We start from the raw sequence: 27,958 nt of genomic DNA on the forward strand, positions 1-27,958 counted from the left end.
GTGACAAGGCTCAAAGATGCTAGATGTATGAGTGAGTATCCCACTGGTTTAATTAAAGTAATGTGTAAATGTTGGGTTTGTGAGCTGGTGGTCAGAGACACAGATTTGTATGTTCTTCTGAGCAGGCTTTCTTTATTGTAGCCTCGTTGTTTTTATCAAACATACTCATTTCCTATCCTTTCGTTTTCTTTCCACATATAACCAATCACCACACAGTGAACAACTTTGTGATAGTAAAACTAGCTTTAAATTTAGAACACACTGAGTGTTCAGAAATTTCTGTTATACATGCTTCATTATTCCATCAAATGTCGTGCCTGTCCCAGCAAGCATTGTGCACAAGGCAGGAACAATCCCTGGGCGGGTGCCAGCTCATCACAGGGAGAATATGAGCACACATACACTATTAGAGTCAATTTAGCATCACCAAGTCTCCTAATCTGCATGCCTTTGGAAAGAAACTGAAGCATGTGGATGAAACCCACCAGGAAAACACACAAGCTCCAGGCAGGGAATACCCAAGATGTAACCCCCTTACTGGCCACTATGTTCCCACATGTTTGATACATGCTTTAATGCCTTTCATCATGAAAATTATATCAAGTATACATCTTAGTATTCTAAAATGTTCAGACAGCTGTAATATTATGAATGTAATGTATTGTGTGTGGCAGTCACTGCCTATGCGCTCCTGACGGCATAAGAGGAAACCCATCAAAGACTGGGTTGGGAAACACATAGAATACAAAGCATTTAACGTGCTACTTTAGTTACGATGGAGTCCGAGAAAAACTAGTAAATTAAACATTGTAAACTTCTTCTTAAAAATCAACGTTCTACTTTAATGACAAACTAAATTAAAGTGGAAATGACAAGATTAAAGTTGAAATGTCAACTTTAATCTCGATCTAGACCTTTTTTCTTCACTGTGTCCCCGTTTTTTTTTCTCTGTGGTCCTAATACACTTAAGTATGAAACTCAGACATTGGGCTAAGAATCGCCTTTGCACATCGACTTTGATATCTGACCACTTCTTTTTTTTTTTATTTTGTGCATTATGCGACTTTCTGAACTTGAACTTTTGAGTGACTTTGCCATACACTGCCACTCCATCACTTTCCTTCTGTTGGTTAAACTACTGATTAAGCCACCAAATAGTATGTTTTTCCTTGCCTCCACTTCACTGAGCAGGACCTCCATTTTGCATTTGCTGAAATTCTTATTTTTTACACATGCTTTTGCCAACATCTTGTAACAAAACACTGAATGGAAGGGGCTATTTATCTTGATTTGCATATTCAAAGAGGCAAAATTCTGGAAGGAGTCAGGGTGGGTCTGTAGGCGCATGCATGTGCGTTAATTTTTTTGTTCATATGCACATTTCTAGTTTTGTCTGTATGCTGTTTAAGTGTGAATTCTACGCAAGACATTATACATGAGGCTCCTTGTGTGAATTGTATTACCTGGTGGTGGTGGTGGCAGTATAATGATGAATATTTTCTTAGCCCACGTAAGCTTTTTTTAAAACCAAATGAGCAGCACTCTAAAGCTACCATGTATCTATGCATTATTGCTTACCATGTGCATCTCTTTATGGGATTTTTGTAGCGTAATAAACCATACTACAAAGCATGCATGCAACTTTCCAAGCTGGTTAAATGATCATGACAGTGACATCAGTTTACTCCAATAGTGAACATAGTCTACAGATATAAATCCAACAGAGCACCTTTGAGATTAGATGGAATGAGAGATCTGCAACATTAATGTGTGGTTGAAATATATGCCAGAAAAAGGGAGGTATGAGTGGTAACTGGATAAGGAAACCTAATAAAGTGGCCACCGAGTGTATATTTTTCTCTATATATATATTATATAACTTATTGTTATTACCTTGGTGTTTGTTTTGTATTGAACAGTGTGTTATATTTATTTGTACAGACTATTGAACTTGTAAATGGTAAGTGTGCTACATAAAAATAAACTGATTACAGTTTAATAAACTGAAATAGACTGGCGCCACGTCCAAGGCTTGTTTCTGCCTTATGATAGTTGGGATAGGCTCCAGTGCCCCGTGCGACTCTGATCTGGATTAAGCGGGTTAGAAAACATTACTTTAAATACTGCCTTTTCCTTTCTTCAGTCCATGTTGAGTTTAAAGCAAGCAAAGGAAGTACTATTTAAGAAAACAAAACATTTAAAAGATAGAACAATAACCTGTTTTTTTCAGATTATTTACAAATGTATTTTCAGTAATATACTCAATAAAGCATTCAGTGTAAACAGACTATATTTTATGCCTATTTTTACGACTATGCTTTTTTCTCAGAAAAGGTCACTTATATTAATGTTTTGACCAAATCAAGGCAAATATTACTGTACAAGCATTTATGCATATGCCAAAGATTAGTGCTCACTCTGTAAAAATGCACTTGAAATCAATATCTTACTCTCACTTCAGAAAACGTATTGTTTAATCAAATTGCTTAAAATTATCAAATAAAAATAAATTACTTTTTTGGCAGGGTCTAGAAGCAAAATAATGTCAAATGCAGTAATTTGTTTTTAAACATTATTTTCCAAACCTGCAGTAGAATAATTCTGGGTAATTTATAACCGTACTCACCCACAGCATGGACAGGTCAGAGGCAGGATTTAAATCCCAAATTGTTGTTTAAGTATGGATACCACATCACTGAATAATACGCACAAATGCATGACTTATCTCACATATCTTGCAAATTGCAACCTAGTTAATTACTACAAGTTTTGTTCATGCACAAGTCAAGTCAAGTTGGGGAGCATGCACTGGTACAATGCGTTGCCACACCCACTACACGATGAAACAACTTGGGATCCCAGTTGGCAACCCCCCAGGCAGACACGCAGTCCAATCCCACCCTCCGGAAATGACCCTTTATCTGCTGCAGCCAGGTGTTACGTGGGCGGCCCCTTGGCCTGGTCCAGCCACTCGGGTCCCCAACAATGAGGATCTTACGAGCTGGATCACCCTCGGGGAAATGCGCCACATGGCCGTAGTGCCGTAACTGATGCTTCCTCACAATTCAGGTAATGTGCCTCATTCAGGACTTCATGAGCAACCGCTCATTTGGCACAAAGTAAAACCAACGGTACCCACGGATTTTCTGGAGAGACACAGTACCGACGGAGTCCAGTCTTTGTCTCTGGTCACTGGATACCGTCCATGTCTTGCAACCATATAGCAAGACAGGAAGCACCAGGACTCTAAAGACTTGTACCTTCATGCTTTTGCATAGATATTGGGAGCGCCACACACCCCTTTCCAGCGACCTCATGACCCCCCCATGCTCTCCCGATCCATTTACTGACTTCATAGGAAGAGTCACCAGAGACATGAATGTCACTGCCAAGGTAAGTAAACCCCTCGGCAAGGTCGACACTCTCTCCACAAACAGAAACACTGCTGATGGCTGTGCCCAAGAAGTCATTAAAAGCCTGGATCTTGGTTTTTATCCAGGACACTCACAAGCCCAGACACTCAGACTCATCGTTCAGTCTCTCGAGCACCCCGATCAGAGCCTCCATTGACTCCATGAAGATAAAAGCATCGTCAGCAAAGTTAAGATCCGTGAATCTCTCTTCACCAACAGATGCCTCACAGCCACTGGACCCCAAGACCTTGCCCAACACCCAGTCCATACAAGGATTGAACAGAGTAGGAGCAAGAACAAACCCCTGACGAACCCCAGAATCAACTGGGAAAAACATAGAGGTTCTGCCTCCACTCTGCACAGCACTCACAGTATCAGTGTACAGGCCGGTCATGATATCCAGCATCCTCGAGGGGATCCCGCAAACCCTCAGGATGGCCCACAGGGCAGCTCGATCAACTGAGTCGAACACTTTACGAAAATCGACAAAGGCTGCAAAGAAACTCTGTTGATATTTGCGTATGCGGTCCATGAGAACCCTCAGTGCCAGGATGTGATTGATGGTAGACTTCTTAGGTGTAAAACCAGACTGTTCCGTCGCTGGTAGGTGAGCAAGTGATCACAGATCCTATTGAGGACGACCCTAGCAAGGACCTTAACCGGCACCGAGAGCAGTGTTATCCCCCTGTAGTTGCTGCAATCCAGGCGATCACCCTTCCCTTTCCAGATAGGGACAACAAGTCCTGTTTTCCAGTCAGTTGGGATGATGCCAGTCTCCCAAATGGAAGCAAAGATTGCTTGCAATGCCAGGACGACAGCCTTACCACCAGCCTGGAGAAGTTCACTCCGGATACCACAGATCCCTGCAGCCTTTCCCCCCTTCAGCTGGTTCACCACCTGTGCAATCTCAGTTAGATTGGGTGGTTCACAGCTACCTGGAGGATCAGCCTGAAGAACCGCGGACCCAGAGATATCCAACGTCCTAGCCGGAGGATCAGCTTTGAACAACTGCCCAAAGTAGCCAGCCCAGCGTGTCACAACTGCAGTGTCATCCGTAAGGACCGCTCCATCAGCTGCCCCGACTGCGACTCTCCGAGGAACAGATTCAGATGTGCGTAATGCCTCGATTCCTCTGTAAGCAGGATGTGGGTCGCTAGACCACAGATGGTGTGTCACTTGCTCACAGATTCCTCTAACAAACGCCTCTTTATCTGCCCTCAGAGCCATCGCAGCCATCTCTCTCAGTTCCCGGTACAGACCAGAGTTGCCACTGAGCAGTGCGCTGCCACTCCTCTCAATGATATCCAGGGTGCCCTGCGAGATGAAACACCTCCTTCTGGGAACACCGGTAACACCAACACAACCCTTAGCAACCTTCAGGCTCTTGTCACGGAAGGTCTCCCACATCACATTAGATTTGGCAGTCGTACCCAAATCTGCAAGTTCCTCAGACAAACTGCGTGCAAACTCCCCAGAAAGTTCATGCACACTGTGAAAGAAATTATATACAGAGCAACAGAATTACTTGATTTATAGTCCTATTCCCTTTACTTATCAAACTTTATTTTCAAATTTACCAGAAAATCTAAAAATATGTAGAGATTTGCCATAAAGAATCTAATGTAGCTCCTCTGACAAAGTTGCTCAAAAGAATAATTTTTTGCAAGAAATTTAACTTTTACAAACAAAAATAATTTTTAGCATAATGAAGTATATACAGTACGTAAAAATAAATGATACAAAAAAAAAGATTTTTGTACCATGAACATAAAGAACCTTGCTTTCTGTGACATTATATTTTAATGCTAGGAAAATTTTTTTAAATAGATTAATGCAACTGTTATTTATGAGGTATAATTTGTTTGGCTTCATGGTGTAGTAAAATTATAGTATTAAAGCACTTTTAACTCATTCACACAATTTTGGTATCGTAAGTCCAGAAATATTTTTTCAAAGATATATAACTAGTACAGGATTATAAATTAATACATCAAGTAATTCCGACATAATCCTAGGAAAATTTATTTTCAACCTTTAAATATGATCACAAAAATACATTCAAATACTGCATTTTTCTTAACAAATATTGGTTTTTGTTTACCAAAACTTCACAGACACTTCTTGAAGGTGTAAAACATACAAAGTAAAACAGTTTACAAACATATAAACCACAAGAACACAAATGGAAACCAGTGCACCTTGATGGAGCGTGTCAATAGTTAAATTAGTTAATCCAGTCATAACATTAGAGAGAAGGAAATAAAACAGCTGATTTCTATTTATGCTTTGAATAAGACATCTTTCTTTGTCCAATGTAGTTTTATCTGAGCTGCTTGATGAAATGCTGTTCTTTCTTGAGGTTATTGACCTGACAGTCCATGAACAAGGTACGTGAGAACATCTGGATATCAGTTTTGCAAAAACCAAGATGAGATCCATGCATATCAAGCAGCATAGGAAAAACAGTGACTGGGCTAATATCCAAATGCAGAAAGGTAGATTTGCTGTTCTTCGAGACACAGGTTCAATAAACCTCTGACATATGAATAAAATTGAAAACAGCCCCACACATCCAAGTGAAAGGCAAAAAAATGTTTTAATCCAATCTTTAACTTGCTTTCTTTCTTCCATAATATACAAGCCAATTTGTACTCCAGCTAAGTAAATAGTGATGTAGCCAAAGATTGAAAACAAGCCTTCTCTGTTGGCACTTATAAACCCTTCTTCTCTGTCACTCCCTTGCAAAATATAGGATTTTAAACCCGTTGTTTCCAAAATTGTTTGATAAAAAACTCCAATAATGCAAGCAAAAATCCATGATTTTCGAGCTGGTACAAAAGTCAAGAGAGAAGATGCCACTACTCTTACAATGGCAAGTGTGAAAAAAAAATTCCAGTGGACTCCATATTCTGAGACATGCTCATGGTAGTCAACAAATTTGAGGCTTATTATTCGCCCCATTCCTAAGGCAACCAAAGGCCAAACTGACAGCAACTGTTTTGTGACATGACACAGTTTTGACTTGGAAATGTTATTCTGCCTTGATTCTGGACTTACCAGTGAGTTTGCCAAAACAAATGCACCCACACCAAAGTCCATTACACCAGTACCATAGGATTCAGTTTTTGCATACCGCCTTGGAAATACTGCAAAATCAACAGCAAGAATGCTAATTGCAGTCTTTATATTGACAAACACACGGAATGCTGTCACGGAAGGAATGACTTTGCTGTCCAAATTGCCTCCTAAAAAAACTTTAAGAATGTGAAGACTTCTGTCTTGAACAAAGGATCTTCTCTTGTTGTACACTTGGAGAAATAAACTTAAATTGATGACCAAAAAACTTAAAATAACCATTAAGAGCATATCACTTAAAACAGTGCATGACATTACAAGAGGAATTACAATCAACATGAAGTCCACTAGGAAATGGGCTTTCTTTGAAAGTGGAAGTGCCTGCCCTCCTAGGAAACACAGAATTATTACCAGACCTCGACTGACCACACATAATGGAGCAAGTAAAGAGCCAAGGGCTATCTCTACGAGACTGGTACCATTCAAATTACTGACAAAGTCTTCTTTCAGTTGCTTATCCATCATTTTTCTTCAACAACTTTCAAGCTAGAATAAGAAAAAGGATATATGTGATATAAACAATTACCAATTTGAAAAACCCAAACAAAAATCAATGCCCATGAATTTAGTTTTTGCTAACTGAAAAGTAACAATGAATAGTACAAAAATATCTGAAAAGTAATAAATAGTACAAAAATACCAAATCAGATATTAATATTGGGCATTGTGGTGATGCTGCTTTTAGTGTTGCTGCCTCATAGACACAGTGTCCTATGTGTGAATCCTGTGCCTGGTCACTGCCTGTGTGAAGTTTACATGTTCTCCCTATATCTGTGTGCTTTTTATCACATTGTAATGACATGTATGAACATTTAATCAACATCTCTACATCACAGAATGGATGTTTGTGTAAATGGTCCCTGAAAGGGACTAACTACCTATTCAAGGTTGGTTCCAGCCCAGCACCCTTTGCTGTTGGGACAGGCTTTTGCCTCATGTGACCCTAAAGCGGGTTTCAGAATATCACATTGTGCTAATATAGGGTTACACAGTGGAAAGTGCTGATGACACACAGCTCGAAAGTTCTGTGCTAAAATTCAAGTCCACATCCTATGTGTGTGCTGTTTATGTTCCCCTCACATTCACATATTTTCTTTTTTTTTTTGATTTTATTGATTTTATTAAAATCACACAACATTCCATACAAATAAATCAATTCCTACAAACATAAGATCGAAAACAAATCAACCCTGACCCCTACATTCACATATTTTCTCTAGACCATTACTGGTCTGTTGGCAGATCTTTCTTAAGAGCTGTTTCACATAGCTTTATCAGTACACAAATTTTTTTAAGACCCCAACCACAGAGCACCTTGTATGACTTTCTTGCAGATGATAGCATCTTTTACTTCTTCTCTACTTCTTCCCGCTCTGCACATGTACTTCGAGCCAGCATGATACTCGGAGTAGCAATACAAGAATTTACACAGACCAAAGAGCAGTGCAAGTCTTTCAGAGTTCTGTTTGCGCTTTTTTTTTTTTTTTAATTGTCTTTCTTAAAGAACCATCCAAGGGCATAACAGTGAAAGTAACACATACATTTAAATTTACAAAGCAATAACTGTAACACACAAAAGTTACAGTAATTAGAAGCTGTTGGCCATAGGTGGTCCTCCATATCTTTTGACTTTGAAAAAGTTATCCTCAGTCCAAAACACTTTGAGTATCCCTGCTGTAGACAGTCTAGCTTTCTCCAATATACCTAAAATCTGCAGTTTAGTTTGACCAACATCTCTAAGTTTGCCTAACATTAGTGAATATACCCTGCAGTGGACTAATCCCCATCCAAAACTATTTTGTCCCTTGTGACTAATACTATGCAATGGCTTCCTGTCCCAAGCTGCCTCTTTTTCTTGTGACCACTGCAACTTTGCAATGAAAAAAAAATGTGCACAGAAAATGGATGAATTAAATTTCACCAAAGTATGCTTTTTGTTCACATTTACAAGGAAACAACAAGGAATGCAACACATATGTATAGTTCAAAAACAGATACCGTATCTTAATTTCCATGTGTACAGAGTTAAAACATATTTAAACTGAAATTTATTTATAAATGAGTATTATCCTAAAGAAACCAAACCTCGCCAATGCGTTATATTATGTGCTGAACAAGCTAATGCTATTTTCTTTGTTTATCTTACGTAAGGAATACAAGTAAAAGACCTCCGATGCATTTATGTATTTACTGCTCTCAATATAACTATTTCTCTGTATAAATAAAGTGAACTGCAGTTGAAGGTATATGATTTTTTTTTAAATTATAAAATATTTAGTCGCCAATAAACAATAGCTTGGACGCAAGAAGTAGTAGGGTGTCGTACCATGTTAGCCATGGATACAGTTAGAAGTCAAGCAAAATGACACCTTTTATTAGCTAACTGAACCGATTACAATATGCAAGCTTTCAAGGCAACTGAAGTCCCTTCTTCAGGCTGGAAGCTTGCATATTGTAATCGGTTTAGTTAGCCAATAAAAGGTGTCATTTTGCTTGGCTCCTCGTTGGACGCACTAAGATAGCCTCTGTATTTATATGTAGTAAACAATCTCTTGGAACAATTGTTAACGCTTAACGACGCGGTTTGCTTTGAAAGGAGAGTAATCAAATGACAAATGTAATCGCGGGCATCTTAGCAAAAACAATTTTCATTCAAAAATACTTTTTTGTTTTGTATTTAAAATCAGTTAAACGTAAATAATAACATGTTACAAACACGTTTTCAGTTTGCATTTTAATACATAAAAACAACACTGCAGACAGAACATTTACCTCTACTTCCGCATCGGCCGACCACCTGGCAGGCGCACGCACGACGTAATTGATATAAATGGGCGGAGCGTAATGACGCAGACAAGAGCCCGCCCTATTTGCATTAGTTTGAATATTGCAGTTACATGGCATGCCGTGGCTGCTCTTAAAGTAAGCGATTGAATTGGAATGATCAGGGTAAAACACATTTGGAAAAGGTGATTTTTTCGGTACGAAAAATGACAACAGCCAACACAAGAGCAAGTTCCCACGCTGGCTACAGCTCAAACAGTAATAAAAAAAGGTTCTGGACGCGTGGCAGTACAGTGGGAGTTGGAGCGAAGCAGGTAAATTGCCGAGTGCCCTTCAGATCTGTCCGTTTCAGTCCAAATTTAAAGCTGTATTATTAGCTTAGTTTTCGAAGTTATTCAGTTTTTTCACATGAAAGTTTAGCATTTATCTAATTTTGTGAGAGGCTTTTAAGATCCGGTAGCGAAATCAGAAGTGTCCGTAGCAGAAAGTACCTTTGTTTCATTATGAAATGAAAAGTTTTTTTGATCACGATGATGGCCATTATGTGCTTCATTTACCTTTGCGCATCAGTGAATTTGGAACAGTTTTTTCATTCCACTGCATTGAGTCTTCAAAAGCTCAGCAAAATTCAAATTAGAAAGTGGGAGAAGCCGGATGGTGTCACCGTGCTTATTCCGAGATTCCAATCAGAAACAAACATCAATATGTTAGTGATTACACTTAAAGTGTTTTTTTTTCCGAGTACATTCTTTGCCTCTAAAAAACCTTTGATAACAGTTTTATTTTTCGCGCGTTATGTGTTTTGTGTGAAATGTGAATACTTATAAAGATTAATACTTATGAATTATTAAATTCTTTTCTAACGCCTCAGATAGCCAAGTGTTTATTTTTGAATCTGGTTGGTGTTCGTTTCTGAAAACTAAAACAAGAGAGGACATTCAAATTTTACTTGGGTCAAGGTTGACAACCAGGTAGCCAGAGAATGTTCAGAAATCTCCTTTACGGTCATTTAAACTTTTAACTGGTTCATTATATACTATGGTAATTTTCCCGAAATCTGTATTGATGTGTTTACAATTCGGATAATTATTAAGTTATAGAAATTATATTTTTTGCAAGTGGTATCTAACACAGTGCATTCATAATGTTAAAGATCATAAGTATTATAATCAACGTTTCTTTTAAGACTGGCATGATGAGTTAGTGGCCTGGAATAAAGAATCGGGTTACAGATTACCAGTTTAAAAACGATTTTTTATCGAATGCTGGTACGGTAATTTCATTTTCGGAAGTTTTTTTTTCTTAAGCATCATTATTGTGAATACAATTATGTCAACAACAATTTGGTATTTTGAAAATGAAAAGAAAAAATGTTAAAACAGATGCCGCTGGTAAATGTTGAAGATGTCACTGATATAAATAAAAGTATCTGGGAGCTGCAATGAATGGCTATAAAATGGTTACAAAATAGGAAAGGATGGACCTTTACAAATAGTACTCAGATCTGGTCTTTTCATAATATTTAATACGCGTTAAACCTGAAGGAATGAGATTTCACATTTTGAAATGTGTAAGAAAAGCATAATTTCCATCAAGACTTTCTAGTAATTTTTTTTTACTAATTTATGCATTAATCATGACCTCTAGCAGTTCTTGATAGCTATAAAAAGACACTTATAAAGTACTATGTATATTTCTTTTTTTAGACAATCTGCATATTATATAGAATTCAAATAAAATTAGTTTTATTCATTATAGATTTACAAAATTCATGAACTAGCATCGCATATAAACAAGTTTTGAGTTTTTATTTTAATAACAGTTGTGTTCCTTGGTTACATTGTTATTTGGTTAGTGAATATTACAATTGTTTGAATATTGTTGTTGTCTTGGTAAATATTGAAGATGCCCACTGATGCAAAATAGTCTTTTTATCTTCGTAGCAGTGATATGGGGGAGAAAGAACCATGAATTAGAATTTAACACACAATATTCAAAAGTGTGATGAAATAAATTATTCTGAAAGAATGTTATTATTACATTACAACCTGATTCCATATGTCAATAACATATAAAGGGATACAGTTTGTACCAAAGTAACCTTTCCTTTAGGGCAAAAGCAACCTAGAAAACTTAAAGGTATTTTGTGAGTTGTAAACAGAGCACTTAAAAACCCTAGTGGTAAATATATAAAGAAAAGTTTCTAAACTCTGTGTTTCACTATAATTGAATTAACTGGTAACTAATTGTTACAGTTTATAGTTCTTTATAAGTCACATTTTTCCAACCATCTATTTTCTAACACACTTTACATTATTCCACCTTGATTAGGAATCTTGTAAATCTCTGGTCATACTCTCATTTCTATCTATACAGATATGTGGTAAATATACAGTACGTTACCCTCCACTTATTTATAAAGAACTGTTAAAGCATATTCTTTACTTAAATGTTATGGCCAAGAGCTCCCAACTTGATCTTAATGCCATTACCATTTTGTTTTTTAGTAGCTACACCTTACATTTTAAAAATAATTAATCAAATATATTCATTTTTAACTTATGTATACTTGTGGTAAAGTGTTGGACAAACCACATTTAAATGCCTTTATTACCAAAAAAGGTATACAGCAAGTACATTAAAATCTCTTTGAAATATATTGTGCTACAGAAAATAACTGAGAACATCGGCAAGTTAATATTAAAATCAGCTGAGAAAAATAAAAAGAGAAACTTAATTGAAAACTTGGTTGTATAATGTCCTTCAGCCAAGGTTATTCAGAAGAAAAAATTCTCAGCCAAAACTAGAAGTAACTGGTTTAATGTGTGTAAACAGAACTTAAAGCAGCTGAAATGCAATGTTATACACCCTAAGCCTTCATTCATGCAGCAATTGTGTTGTTTGGTAGCTTAAGTGCTAGATTTAGTTATTATTATTACATAATAGAAAAAAATGTAAATATTTTTGATAACTAATAAATCAGCGTACAGTTGAACAATGCATGGGTTGATAGTTTCTTATTTTTACTGGTATATGTGTTTTTAAGTTAGAGACATTGTGTATTAGAAAAGAGTAATGAAATAAAAATGTTTCCCTCTGTCTGTTGATGAAATTCACTTATTGTTTTAAGCAGGTGTAATGGCATATATTGATTTATCTTTCAATCCATTTACCTAATCAGATTTAAGGGTTGTCAAAAGCTAGAGCCCACCCATCAACGGGTACAAGGCAGGAACTACTCATTTATGGAACAACTGCATAATTTTGGACCATAGCCATGTACACACCCACACTTGTACAAATTTTATACATTTCGGACACAGAAAAACTCAGGGACACTGGGAGAAAGTCTGTTTCAAGTTAGCACTTTCTCCCCATGTGCGTAAGGAATTTTTCTACACCTACTTCAGTGTTTTGTGGCATTGTTTGAGCAAGTGTGGGATTGGTGCCCCATCTAGTTCTAATTCCTGCTTTGAGCCTGATACTTCTGTGACTGACTCCAAACCCTTGTGACCCTGAATTTCATTAAACAGGTTTTATAACATTTTGTTGTTGTTTGTTACTTTCTCCCGATGTCTGCCTGGGTTTTGTTTTACATGTACTTTAGTTTTTTGTTGCAAATGTAAGTCTGAATGAGTAAGTGAAGAGCAGTTGCCCTTCCTGAGGTTGGCTTCTGCCTTGTTCAGATAGTTCCTGACCTTACATTTCTTGCTTGCAAGGATAGTTTCTTACCTTTGTAGCCATGAAATGGATTAATAACTCCCACTTGTTTAAAATTTTCTTTTGAGACCCATACATGGTATAGCTTACTGCAGTGGTTTCTGTGTTCACTCTTGAGGCATCCCTAGGGCTGCAGGTTTTTGTTTCAACCAGTTTCACAACCATTGGGTCATTTTACCTTTAATTGATCACACTTAATTATTTGGTCTGTTTTCTTCTCTTACTCTGCATTTAGAAAAGAGCTGTAAAGTGAGATTTACATGTACAAGAAATTTAGAATATTAATGGTTTTGTAATAGTTTAAGTTTTTAACTGTCTTTGTCAATTTTGGAGTTGGCTCTCTTAATTGTATTCCAATGATGGCAGTTAACGACAAGTAGTGTAGACACTAGGTAAAATTACACTGAAATCTTGTAACAATTCGTCTCGAGCGCTAACATGAGACGATTGCTACCACTAATCTGTCCTAGGAGACAGTAGATGATAAAAGGATAGGCTAATATCACACCCCAATAAATTTCCCGTATACCCTTTATTCTACACAAAAACAGTCCCTTAATACCAATGTATTTATAGCCCACAAAAACTATAGTCCATATGTATCATCACATTACATAAAATAAACAAAAAAAATACAATCCCTTACACATGCACCCCCCACCCTAAATAACCCTTATATTGCAGCGCCACAAATATATACATACTGTATATATACACACAATAACAATATTCATTCCCCCAGTTCCCCTTCCAGAGATGATAAATAGATCCACAGTTGTCCACTGTTCTGCCCCGAAACTGCCGGCAGGCCAAACGAGGAGTATGTTGGATATTGCCGCAATATAAGGGTTATTTAGGGTGGGGAGTGCATGTGTAAGGGATTGTATTTTTTTTGTTTATTTTATGTAATGTGATGATACATATGGACTATAGTTTTTGTGGGCTATAAATGCATTGGTATTAAGGGACTGTTTTTGTGTAGAATAAAGGGTATACGGGAAATTTATTGGGGTGTGATATTGGCCTATCCTTTTATCATCTGCCGTCTCCTAGGACAGATTAGTGGTAGCAATCGTCTCATGTTAGCGCTCGAGACGAATTGTTACAGTTGGTGCCCTCTCTGAGGATTAAGATAATATGCATCTTGATATTCCCCGTATTTTGACTAAACTTACCTAAAGTTATAATGAGTGTGTCTTCGGTGCTGCTTGAGCAGGAGGATGCCAGTCCGAATGTATCGCTGTGTGTGGACCCGGTAGCCCAAAGCCGTCATGTCACCGTCAGGACTCCTGCAGGCATCCATGATCTATCTAGTCTGTTGCAGTTCATGTATCTGGAGGATCCACCCGTACCGGACTAGGAGGACGTTGATGGCAATCCGCTGTTACTCGCGGCTGTTTCTGAACATCTCGATGCTCTAGACGAGAGAATAACTTCTGTGGCAGAAAGTACAGTATCTCGTGAAGAGGGGCTCCGCGTCTATGTGGATACAGCGATCGCAGAGCTTAAGGACAACTTCTCTGCCCAACTAGCGGCTATGGAGTGAGAGATCGTACAGTGTCTACAGCAGCGAGATCGCCAGTGGAAGAAAGAACTACGTAAGGAGATACGGAAAAGTATTTCTGCGATTAAAATTCCGGCTGCACAGTCAACGCCTTGGTATCGCACATTTATCAATCCCATGCGCTTCCTCAAGTGTCGGCGCTCTGCTTGGATTTTCCAAAGTTTAAAACGGACTAAACTTCAGAGGATGTGATTGACTTTTTAGAGCGTGGGGAAGCTTTTGTGTCTGCTACACTGCTGGGCAATGAAGAGCTTATGGGGGTGATAAACACCTCTTTACAAGGTCCAGGGAGGAGCTGATGGCAGGCTGTCTGACACAAAATCACTGACTGGATTTCTTTTAAACATGAATTTCTTAATGCTTTCCTTCCTTCTGGTTATAAGATGGAACTTGAAGAGTGTCTCCGGTCAATGGTTCAAGTACCCACACAGTCCATAAGGGATTTTGCATACGATTATCGGGCTCTATGTCTGAAGTGGCAACCTGACATGGCAGAGGAAGAACTGGTATGCCATATATTGAACGCCTGCAATCCACGCTTGGCTGGAGGATTGAGGGGAGTGGTGACCTCGGTGGAACAACTGGTGAAGGTGGGTTCTCTTGTGGAACGAGACTGGGCTGCTTCCAAAGAATACTGGACTAAAGTTCAGACTACCAAAAAGGAAGTTCATTCCACGAAAGCACCTAAAAAACAGAACAGCCTAACTGAAGTGGGGGTCTCTGTTGTTCAGGTACAGACCTCTCTTCTGGTGGTCTTGACCCAGGTGAGGGGATTACACGTAGATGCAGTCGTAGATACTAGAAGCCAGTTCACTCTAATGAAGAAGAGCCTGTGGAAAAAAATGGCACTACCAGGGGAAAACCTTGCAACAGCAACCTCAGTCAAATTTATTTTAGCGGATGGCACCAGGCATGTGACTGTGGGTAGGGTCCTGTTAACCTTCCAAATAGATTTGACCCACTGGAAGGCTGAAACCTATGTTCTGGAGGACAAGCACTTGACCATGCCATTGCTCCTTGGTCTGGATTTTACTACCTCCATCCAGATGTCTATACATCTGCATTTGAGGAGCTACTCTATAGATGGGGGTGAAATAAAGCCTTTCTTATCAAAGGCTCGCGAAGATCTGGGATGGTCCAACCTCAATTTTTATGCTGCTGAGGTAATGACTTCCAAGACCAACTCACTAGCAAGCGTTCTGTAACAACCCGAGGAGGTGAAGCCTCTATTGTGTCGATGGCCAGAAGTGTGGACAAAAAAACTGGGTTTAACCAGTGCTATCTCTCATATTATAAGGAATAAAGATGCGATCCCAGTTAGTCATCGGGCATACAGGGTATCCCCCCAGAAGAGGGAAATCATAAGGGAGCATCTGGGCAAGATATTGCAGGATGGCATCATAGAACCGTCAACTTCACCATGGGCCTCTCCAGTAGTCCTTATAAAAAAAAAAAACGGGATGAGACATATCGTTTTTGTGTAGACTACAGGGGATTAAATGCAAAAACCCATCACGATGCTTATCCAATGCCCCTAGTTCAAGAGATCTTGGAAAGTCTACATGTTGCAAACATCTTTAGCACCCTGGACCTCCACAGTGAATATTGGCAGGTGCAAATGGAGGAATATAGCAAACCGAAGACAGCAGTAATTACCCCCGATGGATTATTCCAATTCAGAGCCATGCCATTCGGGCTGAAGAATGCTGGGGCTAGTTTCCAGCGTCTGATGGAGCAAGTTCTCAAGGGGTTAACTGGCAAAATCTGCTATGTATACATTGATGACATACAGTGGTGTGAAAAACTATTTGCCCCCTTCCTGATTTCTTATTCTTTTGCATGTTTGTCACACAAAATGTTTCTGATCATCAAACACATTTAACCATTAGTCAAATATAACACAAGTAAACACAAAATGCAGTTTCTAAATGGTGGTTTTTATTATTTAGGGAGAAAAAAAAATCCAAACCTACATGGCCCTGTGTGAAAAAGTAATTGCCCCCTGAACCTAATAACTGGTTGGGCCACCCTTAGCAGCAATAACTGCAATCAAGCGTTTGCGATAACTTGCAATGAGTCTTTTACAGCGCTCTGGAGGAATTTTGGCCCACTCATCTTTGCAAAATTGTTGTAATTCAGCTTTATTTGAGGGTTTTCTAGCATGAACCGCCTTTTTAAGGTCATGCCATAGCATCTCAATTGGATTCAGGTCAGGACTTTGACTAGGCCACTCCAAAGTCTTCATTTTGTTTTTCTTCAGCCATTCAGAGGTGGATTTACTGGTGTGTTTTGGGTCATTGTCCTGTTGCAGCACCCAAGATCGCTTCAGCTTGAGTTGATGAACAGATGGCCGGACATTCTCCTTCAGGATTTTTTGGTAGACAGTAGAATTCATGGTTCCATCTATCACAGCAAGCCTTCCAGGTCCTGAAGCAGCAAAACAACCCCAGACCATCACACTACCACCACCATATTTTACTGTTGGTATGATGTTCTTTTTCTGAAATGTTGTGTTCCTTTTACGCCACATGTAACGGGACATTTGCCTTCCAAAAAGTTCAACTTTTGACTCATCAGTCCACAAGGTATTTTCCCAAAAGTCTTGGCAATCATTGAGATGTTTCTTAGCAAAATTGAGACGAGCCCTAATGTTCTTTTTGCTTAACAGTGGTTTGCGTCTTGGAAATCTGCCATGCAGGCCGTTTTTGCCCAGTCTCTTTCTTATGGTGGAGTCGTGAACACTGACCTTAATTGAGGCAAGTGAGGCCTGCAGTTCTTTAGACGTTGTCCTAGGGTCTTTTGTGACCTCTCGGATGAGTCGTCTCTGCGCTCTTGGGGTAATTTTGGTCGGCCGGCCACTCCTGGGAAGGTTCACCACTGTTCCATGTTTTTGACATTTGTGGATAATGGCTCTCACTGTGGTTCGCTGGAGTCCCAAAGCTTTAGAAATGGCTTTATAACCTTTACCAGACTGATAGATCTCAATTACTTCTGTTCTCATTTGTTCCTGAATTTCTTTGGATCTTGGCATGATGTCTAGCTTTTGAGGTGCTTTTGGTCTACTTCTCTGTGTCAGGCAGCTCCTATTTAAGTGATTTCTTGATTGAAACAGGTGTGGCAGTAATCAGGCCTGGGGGTGGCTACGGAAATTGAACTCAGGTGTGATACACCACAGTTAGGTTATTTTTTAACAAGGGGGCAATTACTTTTTCACACAGGGCCATGTAGGTTTGGATTTTTTTTCTCCCTAAATAATAAAAACCATCATTTAAAAACTGCATTTTGTGTTTACTTGTGTTATATTTGACTAATGGTTAAATGTGTTTGATGATCAGAAACATTTTGTGTGACAAACATGCAAAAGAATAAGAAATCAGGAAGGGGGCAAATAGTTTTTCACACCACTGTAGTTGTGTTCTCCCCAGCACTGCACCCTCATCTGCAACATCTAGAAGTGGTCTTCCAGGGCTGCAACAGGCACATCTGACACTAAATGTGGAGAAGTGTTGTTTCCTTCAACCCCAGATTAGGTTCTTGGGCCATGTGATGTCGGGAAAAGGGGTTGAAGTGGACCCTGAAAAGGTCGCAGCAATTCAGGGCTATTCTGCCCCCACAGATCTTAAAAGTCTGCAGAGGTTTCTTGGTCTTGTAGGGTAGTACCACAAATTTATCCCTCGATTGGCTGACATCGCTGCACCCTTGCATCACCTGAAGAAGAAGGATGTTCCATGGGAATGGACAGCTCAATGTCAGGATGCAGTTGAACAATTAAAGGGGGCTCTCCAATCTCCACCCATCCTGGCTCAACCTGATGTACGGCTCATTTTTCAAGTTCACACAGATACCAGCAACATTGGGCTTGGAGCAGTTCTGACCCAAACGATCGAGGGGGATCAGAAAGTAATTGCTTATGCCTCAAGGGCTCTGCATGGGGCCAAGCTAAATTACTCCACCTCGGAAAAAGAATGCTTGGCGGTGGTCTGGGCTGTGGAAAAATGGCGCCACTTTCTAGAAGGTGTGGAATTCGAGGTCTTCACTGATCATAATGGACTGACTTGGGCCTTTTAATCAGCCGAAGATGTCATCCCGACTGACCAGATGGGTTTTGCGCCTCCAAGCTTTTAATTTCAAGGTGTTCTACCAGAAGGGCTGTAACAACATCGTCCCGGATGCACTGTCCTGGATTTGTTGGATATCTGGGGATATATGTGTGGTCACTACTCATACTCAATGGACAGACCTATCTTTAAGTATGCAGAACCTAGCTTGAGCACAAACCAACTGTCCTGAGTGCCAGAAGGTTAATGAAGATTCTGATAAGATTGGACGTGATCGCAAAGATTTATTCTACTCTCAAAGGTGAGATTTTCACCCGCTGGGGGGTCCCAAAGTATATTGTGTCTGACGGGCCCTCAATTTACTAGCTCTATGCTTCAGGGACTGTATACAGCTTGGGGAGTCAAACAGAAACTCACCACGGCTTACCATCCACAGACAAATTTGACGGAAAGAGTGAATAGGACCCTGAAGACTATGGTAGCCTCCTATGTGGGCGAAAGACACCAAGACTGGGATAAGTGGCTACCGGAGCTCCGATTTGCTATAAACACAGCGGTACATGAGGCCACTGGTGAGACCCCTGCTTGGGTGGCTATTGGCCAACAACTCAAAAGTCCCCTTGATCGTCTTATCACCCCAGCACCTCTCCCTGATTCAAAGACATACACCACAATTCAGATCCTCGAAAAATTAAAGCAGCAAGTACAAAGGAGGTTGGTGAGTGCGACATCCAGGCAGGCTAAGTATTATAATGCACGACGGCGAGTGGTACCCTTTGCTGTCAGGGACTTGGTTTGGACTAGGACTCACCCAGTCTCCAGTGCTGTCAACAGGTTTGCTGCTAAGCTAGCACCCAAATGGGTGGGTCCAGTAAGGTCCAGTTTAGGACCAGTTAATTTCCGCATACAAAGGGGTAGTGGTGTAGATGCCATAGTGGAAACAATTCATGTAGCCAATATCAAGTCCTACTTTGGACCCGCCGTTCCGCCGACTGGGGGTGGGGATCTATGTAGCGCTGCCACATAAAGATAATATGTTTTCTGCTGTCGATCGGGTGTTGTGGGGAACAGTCTTACATCCAGAGATTGACAGCGGTGCCCCAGAGGTGGAACTTCCGGTTTTACTGTTTTTTTCGGGGAGTGATTTGCATAAAGGGCGCCATTTTAAAGAGAGAAGAAGAAGAGGAGGGAAAAGAAAAAAAGCATCGGATAATAAAAAAAAACATCAGCTACTGCACGGGCCATGTAAGAAGTCTAGGAGCTCCTACAGTCCTCTCAGAAGGTGGAAGGTCTTCTTTTGATCAGGAAATCGAACGTTCCGCTAATTCCTACGGACTCGGGTGAGCTATTTCAAAGGACTTACTATATTGTATCATGTCGCAAGACTGACTGTATGGCCCGTGCAGTAGCTGATCTGTTTTTTTTTATTATTTGATGCTCTTTTTTTCTTTTCCCTTCTCTTCTTCTTCTCTCTTTAAAACGGCGCCCTTTATGCAAATCACTCCCCGAAAAAAACAGTAAAACCGGAAGTTCCACCTCTGGGGCACCGCTGTCAATCTCTGGATGTAAGACTGTTCCCCACAACACCCGATCAACAGCAGAAAACATTATCTTTATGTGGGAACGCTACAAGCTGAAGGGCAGCAGCTACTTTAGTGTGAGACCCACTAGCATAGTCATTAGTAAAATTACAGATTAAATAGCCAGAACAGCTGGAAAAGCAGAATGAAAGTCATGATGATGATGAAAACCAAAATAAAATGCACTAAAATATCTCCATGTAGCATACATAAATGCTTGTTTCATTCCAGTCAAATTTTTCAGTTTTAAAATTTCTGGTGTTAAACCTTTCATCATTATGTCCTGTCTTCCGTAGTATCTCCATTTTTCATTAATTGACATTATTAGGATATAATGAAGGCAGTAAAATCCGCAGAAAAAATAAATGACAAAATAGGTTTAGAAGCATAAAACTGTAAAAAAATGTATATATATAATCCTAATGTTCTTATGCATGTAAATCTTGCACCACTGCTTTTTCCTAAATGCAGTATACACAAAGAAAAAAGATCAATCTGAACAATTTTAGAGGTAGATTGAATCCATTATTGAGAAACTGTTTAGAACAAAATGCTGTAGCCACTGGTGTCTCCTGGGGCTGAACTTGAAAATCAACTGACTTATATATAAGTGGATATATGTATACACATTTTGCAATTTTTAACTGAATGTTGGACAGTGGTCTGAGCAATTCATTGGGATTAATGCCATGTAAACATAATATAATAGACAATCAACACATTTCTTTAGTTTATGTAAACAGTGAAATGACATATTTTAATTTCTGAAGACTTTTGGTCATCCAGTGGTAGTAAACAAATATGTCCAATGCTATATCTTTTAAAATTTGTTCCACTGTATTTACATAAAAGCAAATGTTTGTTTTTTTAGTAGAACTGGATGTCTCAGGATATAAAATAACATACCTGTAGATATGTTCACTTGACAAAAAAACTCGAGTTTGTAGAAATGTTAGCATAAATGTGTAGAGTTACTTTGATTCCAGCATTATATTCTCAAGCAATTCTCCTTTTATTAATCAGGTGGAATAATTTTTCTTTACCTTCTCAAGTCTATGGCCATTGGTTTTATTTTCTTAATTAATATTAGTTATTACAAGAGAATGCCTAAAATAAGGATTTCTGTACTATCTCTGGGTGGCACAGTGCAAGGAGACCAGGGTTTGCATCCTGGGTTATCCCAGTGCAGAGTTTGCATGTTTATCTTTTTTTTTTATGGGGGGGGGGGTTGGCTCCTTCTGGTGCTCTTGTTTCCTCCCACAGTCCAAAGACATGCATTTTAGGTGAATGGGCAATTCTAAAGTGGCCCTAGTGTGTGTTGGTGTGTGTGTTTGCCCTGCAATAGACTGGCGACCTGTCCAGGGCTTGTCCCTGCCTTGCACCCTTTGGTGGCTGGGATAGGCTCCAGCAGACCCCCATGACCCTGTTCAGGACTAAGCGAGTTAGCAAATGACTGACTGAACCATCTCTGTTACCTCGGAAATCCAACCAAAAGCAGAGTAGTTCAAGTGTAGTCTAATTGCAGTCATGAACATCATTAAAGATTCAGTGTAACTGGAAATCCATTGCACTTTTTTCTGTCATGTTTAGCCAATTTCACAACTGATTCAAAAATTAAAAATGCCTAATGCTTAATATTTTTTCCATTGAATTCCACCCTGCCACTTTTTCTTTTAATATGTAAAGTGTAGGTTAAGTGAGTGTGGTGGGTTGGCACCCTGCCTGGGATTGGTTCCTGCCTTGTGCCCTGTGTTGGCTGGGATTGGCTCCAGCAGACCCCCGTGACCCTGTGTTCGGATTCAGCGGGTTGGAAAATGGATGGATGGATGGATGGAGGTTAAGTCTAAGGTCTAAGTCTGAGGTCTAAGCACTATGGCATTGCAGTGATCAGCAGTGCTGCCTCAGAAAGCTATGTTCAGATCTTGGCTTGGTTAGTGGCTGCATTAAATGTGCATGTTCTTCCCATGTCTTTGTAAACATATCTGCAGGTACAACAGAAATTATTCAGGTGTTAACCATGTAGTGTGGCCAGGAATAATTCCCTGCCTAGGCTTGGTGTCCTTGTGACCCTGTAATTGGATTAAACAAGTTAAAGAATATGTCTCAAAAATCAGTGACCAAGTAAGTATGTGCTTGGTAGATATTTTAAATCTAATTTAATGATGGCAGTAAACTATAATTTATTCTGTTTATGTAACCCTTCAATTTGCATTAAGAAATAATAGCCAGATAATGATCTATGCTTTTAAATGCTGTAAACATTTGTTCTTAGGTCAGTGGCCACAGAAAGCAGTCACCAGATGTTTCATCTGCTTTGAATGACTCATTTGATGAAGATGTAAAAGCATTTTTGCTTGATAATGATAAGTTGCACACACACGATGATCTGACCCAGGTGAACCCTGTAACAATTAAGACAGGTAGGTAAAAGCAATTTAAACCAAAAAAAACCCAACCTCTTAATTATTTTTAAATTAATTAAAATTCATGGGTCTGTCATCTTTGATAGGCTCATTGCGGAGTAAATATTATATAGTCAACATACAAAATAATGCCCCTGTGTGGATACAGGGGGAATAGAAATTCCACAGAAGTGCTTGGGATAAGACTTGAACCCATGACTCCAGACCTTCAGTTTAATGAAATTATATATATATATATATATATATATATATATATATATATATATATATATATATATATATATATATATATATATATATATATAAAAATGTTCTATTTGATGAAAAAGTGTTTATCCATGAATAATTTTCTGCATTATTGTGTATTTTTCACAGTAATGTTAGTCAGACCTTTTAGTGAAATTGTGATGCCACTTTCATTTGTTTGGTCTGCTAGGTAATCAAGCATGTAGTCCTTAAGTGTGAAATGTTACTGGTGCCCTGATGAACTAACCTCAATTAAAGTAGTAATGAGGGCTAGCTGTGTGAATAGTATAGTTAGCAATCAGGCCCAATTACATCTATTATTCCCTATATGAGTTAAACTAACCTTGGGTGAATACACAGTTCCGAGCGGCAGGGTCACAGAAAGAAACTGTTGAAGCCAGTCTGGCTACGAAAATGCCTTTTGGCTCCATCGAGTTAAAGTAAGAGTCCTGTTTTCCATATAAAGAAAAATTGTGATAAGAGGGCACAAAAGCCACTACTGTTAATATTAACTAATATCTTCAAAGGTACATTTTTTCCATTAATATGCAGGTCACAATAGAGAAATGGCTAGGAATATTTCACCTTAACTAAAAGTAGTGGTTATGACTTCACCATCATACAAATTCTATGCTAAATTGTATCTATTGTAGAAGAACAAATTGGAACTCACTGCTCATGAACAACATGAATTCTTGCCCAAAGCAAGCTAGCAATATTTTTTTGACAAGAACCTTGTACCAGTTGTCTAGCAGGGTGATGGCAGTATCATGGTTTGAGATAGCTTTGGATCATTAAAGGAGTAGGGCAGTCTACACCTACAGAAGTTTCATCAGGAGAATATTAGGTTTTCTCACATTGATTTGAATGACAGCAACAGAATAAATGAGAGGGAGGTCAGTGGAATGGTGAGGATGCAGGGAGTAGAGTTGGTGAAGGTGGATGAGTTTAAATACTTGGGATCAACAGTACAGAGTAATGGGGATTATGGAAGAGAGGTGAAAAAGAGAGTGCAGGCAGGGTGGAATGGTTGGAAAAGAGTGTCGGGAGTAATTTGTGACAGACAGGTATCAGCAAGACTGAAAGGGAAGATCTACAGGACGGTAGTGAGACCAGCTTTGTTGTATGGGACAGAGACAGTGGCACTGACCAGAAAGCAGGAGACAGAGCTGGAGGTAGCAGAGTTAAAGATGCTAAGATCTGCATTAGGTGTGACGAGGATGGACAGGATTAGAAATTAGTACATTAGAGGGTTGGCTTGGGTTGTACGGTTGGGAGACAAAGTTAGAGAGGTGAGATTGCGTTGGTTTGAACATGTGCAGAGGATTGATGTTGGGTATATTGGGAAAAGGATGTTAAAGATAGAGCTGCCAGGCAAGAGGAAAAGAGGACGGCCTAAGAGAAGATTTATGGATGTGGTGAGGGAGGACATGCAGGTGATGGGTGTGACAGAGCAAGATGCAGAAGTCCGGAAGATATGGAAAAAGATGATCTGGTGTGGCAACCCTTAACAGGAGCAGCCAAAAGAAGAAGAAGAAGATTTGAATGATAGCAACAAAATGATGAATCAAAACCTACAAGACGGTCTACATTTGAATCAAAACCTGCAAGATGGTCTACATTTGAGTAATTGTAGGAAAAGAAATTGAGATCTGGAATAGGCTAGTCACCAGCTAGATTTACACACAACTTACATTTTGTGGGGACAAAACTCACATTTTATGGTGTGTTTAAAAATAATACTTATTTGAAGTAGTGTTGTGTGAAACTGATCAATAGCCACAGGGAATGTATAGTCAGTTATTTCTATTAATTATAGAATAACCAGATATTGAGTACAAGAGACTACTGTATTACACTTTTTTGCTTAGGAAATTGGTTTTTATAGGATTATAAAGATGATTATAATCTATTTTGTCATAATATTGGGGTAAACAGGTTAAGAAGCTAGATAAATGGAGATTTACGCTCAGATACACATGAGTGAATCTATGTCTATATGTAAAATAATTTTTTTTTTTTATTTAGTTGTTTAGTTTCTTTGTTTACATTCACAATGTCTTATTTTGAATTTATTAGTTTTAAAATGTCTTCAAGCAAGATATTTGGAAAACAAGTTTTATACAAATGCTGGATGTACCTTGGTGGCAGTTAACCCTTTTAAGCCTGTACCATCCTTGTATACACTCAAACTGATGATGGAATATCATAAAGCACCTCAGCTTCAAGTAAGTTTTTCCTTTTCTTGAAGAAATAACTGATAGCATTTTTTAATCAGTATTATGCATTTATTGACTTTTTAAAAAAGTAAGGAGGTGTTGAATATTACATGTTCACTGTCTGCTAAGAACATAAAATATGCATAACCAACGCTTTTGGAGATAAATGCTAGTTAGAGCTGTGTGTACCTAATCATTTAGTGTTTAATGCTTCAAAAATATGTCTTTCATGTGTAGGAGTTCATTTCATGTGTTTTTCTGATGTGCCTTCAGAAGCCATTCAGCAAATCCACAATCCACACTAAAAAATTCGAAACCTTCTGTGATTTAGAAATACTCTGTGACAACTTTCACAAATTAATTGTTAGTTCACTCTACAAAGTCTTCATGCAAAAATACTTTGCCAAATGCTACTGCCAAAGTTCTGATGTTGACGAACACAATTACTACTTTTTTTTTTCTAGAAACTTGTGATCTATTGAGTAGGTTGTACTATATCTTATGAGTTCTACTCTTGCATCTTTTGATGGTGAATGTGAATGTTTCTGTATAAAATAATGATGCATTGATATATGTACCTCAAAAATATTATTTAACATTGAATTTTTTAGGATAGATAGAACTTTATTTGTAGAATACAACACCAAAAATCGTATACTGTGATAGTTGTAGTGTTTTTTTATGCATAAAGTCAGACGATATATGTTTTCACAGGTTCTTCTGAGATACAGTAAAATGGCCACAAAATGGCTTACTTGTTCTTATGCAGTACTCTACCTGTAAGGAGTTTAGAACTTTTTTTTTTATAATCTCTAGTGTTCTTAATAGCAGAAATTATTAGATGAGGTCATATGTATCGTATCCAGTTACTTAAAATTTTTATATGAAAGCTCTGTGGCAGAGTTAGGATTACAAGTGTGTACTTTATTACTATAAATACAGTTTATTGAAGCTTGTGCAGTAAAGCATTAGCACAAACACACTGTATAATATTAGTACACTGTCAGTCATCATTCCACAACATTCAAAAAACAACAGTTTTAATAAAAACAGAATGCACAACATAAATTCAGAATATGTTTAAGATGACACTAGATAAGTTGCATGATGCAGGATTTATAATTTTAATTATAATTCTGGATGTAATATTGTATTGCTTTAATAGAGTGGATTTAGATGTAATTTTTTATCAAAAGACTCAATAAAACTGACAGATCTTCACAGTATGAACAAAATCACAATCGCAAGCATTTAACAAATGTAATTCATTTGGTAGTGTATTACTCATTAATTATAATCTGTATTAGTATTTTATTTGTCCAAATGAGGAAATGTAGCTTTTTTTTAAGGAAGCTCAAGAAGTATTATAACAAACAACAACAATAACTCCCAGTCACATACACATAAGAATCAAAGAACAGAAGAAAACCTCTGACTTGGCTAAAGATAACAGTAAAGGCATATTGTTGTAGATATAAATAAGCCCCAGTATAATTTCTTACACAATTGTTGTTTAACTTGCTAGGAAAAAAGTACTTAAAAATAGTGTGGCATAGAGGGAATGTATAGCATTATTTATAATGATCATCAGTTTTGTCATCATTCCCTCCTCCGCTACTCCATACTGCTGCATCAGGAGTGGGCAGGAGGAGGAGTATAGGGACCTAATCAAGGACTTTGTTAAATGGTGTGACTCAAAGTGGTGGATTTTAGGAGGCCCAGACCCCTCATGGACCCCGTGATCATCAGAGGTGACTGTGTGCAGATGGTGCAGACCTATAAATACCTGGGAGTGCAGCTGGATGATAAATTAGACTGGACTGCCAATACTGATTCTCTGTGTAAGAAAGGACAGAGCCGGTTATACTTCCTTAGAAGGCTGGCGTCCTTCAACATCTGCAATAAGATGCTGCAGATGTTCTATCAGACGGTTGTGGCGAGCGCCCTCTTCTATGCGGTGGTGTGCTGGGGAGGCAGCATTAAGAAGAAGGACGCCTCACGCCTGGACAAACTGGTGAGGAAGGCAGGCTCTATTGTTGGCATGGAGCTGGACAGCTTGACATCTGTGGCAGAGCGACAGGCGCTCAGCAGGCTCCTACCAATTATGGAAAATCTACTGCATCCACTAAACAGTGTCATCTCCAGACAGAAGAGCAGCTTCAGCGACAGACTGCTGTCACTGTCCTGCTCCACTGACAGACTGAGAAGATCGTTCCTCCCCCAAACTGTGCGACTCTTCAATTTAACCCGGGGGGGGGGGGAACGTTAACATTATACAAAGTTATTGTCTGTTTTTACCTGCATTGTTATTAATCTTTAATTTAATATTGTTTTTTGTATCAGTATGCTGCTGCTGGAGTATGTGAATTTCCCCTTGGGATTAATAAAGTATCCATCCATCCATCCATCCATTGGGTCAATAGTACATCATGTAATTGAGCCTGTTGTCTTAATCGGCTTGTTGATTGAGTGGGCCTCCCTTGAAGTGATGTTACCTGCCCATCACACTACACCTTAGAAAATCACACTGGCTATTGTAAAGTTATAGAACATCTAAAGAATGTCACAACCAACATTAAAGGAACACAATCTCCTAATAAGAAAGAGTCTGCTCTGTCTGCTCCATTAAGTAAATGCAAATTAATTTTATTTTAGCTACTCTTCCCTGTTATAAATATCTGGCATAGAAATAATTTCAATCCACAAAAAAGGAGTAAATAGGGAAATGCAAATATACTTTGATTAACTACCACTGTCTTGTCCAAATACCAGGCATAGATTTCTAAAGTAAACTTTCTACCCCATTTATCTTATTT

The 27,958-nt window shown here is 38.7% G+C and overlaps 2 protein-coding genes across 2 annotated transcripts in view; one reads left to right on the top strand and one right to left on the bottom strand.

Annotated features, from left to right (window-relative positions):
* Positions 1 to 5,496: 5,496 nt before the first annotated feature.
* pigw (phosphatidylinositol glycan anchor biosynthesis, class W) lies at positions 5,497 to 9,366 on the bottom strand. Its single transcript, XM_028806980.2, has 2 exons — positions 9,321 to 9,366; positions 5,497 to 7,034 (listed from the first exon to the last, which is right to left on the bottom strand). The coding sequence occupies exon 2, from the start codon at positions 7,011 to 7,013 to the stop codon at positions 5,511 to 5,513; it is 1,503 nt and encodes a 500-aa protein (XP_028662813.1). The 5' UTR covers positions 7,014 to 7,034; positions 9,321 to 9,366; the 3' UTR covers positions 5,497 to 5,510.
* A 42-nt stretch (positions 9,367 to 9,408) lies between these two features.
* The window catches only part of LOC114655762 (unconventional myosin-XIX), a 75,995-nt gene continuing 57,445 nt past the window's right edge, over positions 9,409 to 27,958 (top strand). The window contains exons 1-3 of the mRNA XM_028806978.2: positions 9,409 to 9,646; positions 22,527 to 22,674; positions 25,003 to 25,151. Coding sequence (XP_028662811.1) covers positions 9,539 to 9,646; positions 22,527 to 22,674; positions 25,003 to 25,151 — 405 coding nt within the window. The 5' untranslated portion in view covers positions 9,409 to 9,538. The remainder of the gene's footprint in view (positions 9,647 to 22,526; positions 22,675 to 25,002; positions 25,152 to 27,958) is intronic.

This window comes from Erpetoichthys calabaricus, chromosome 8 (assembly GCF_900747795.2).
Source record: "Erpetoichthys calabaricus chromosome 8, fErpCal1.3, whole genome shotgun sequence".
Lineage (NCBI taxonomy): Eukaryota > Metazoa > Chordata > Cladistia > Polypteriformes > Polypteridae > Erpetoichthys > Erpetoichthys calabaricus.

Bases quoted from the DNA above. Each gene is read 5' to 3' on its own strand.
- pigw (XM_028806980.2), bottom strand. From the start codon at position 7,013: ATGATGGATAAGCAACTGAAAGAAGACTTTGTCAGTAATTTGAATGGT.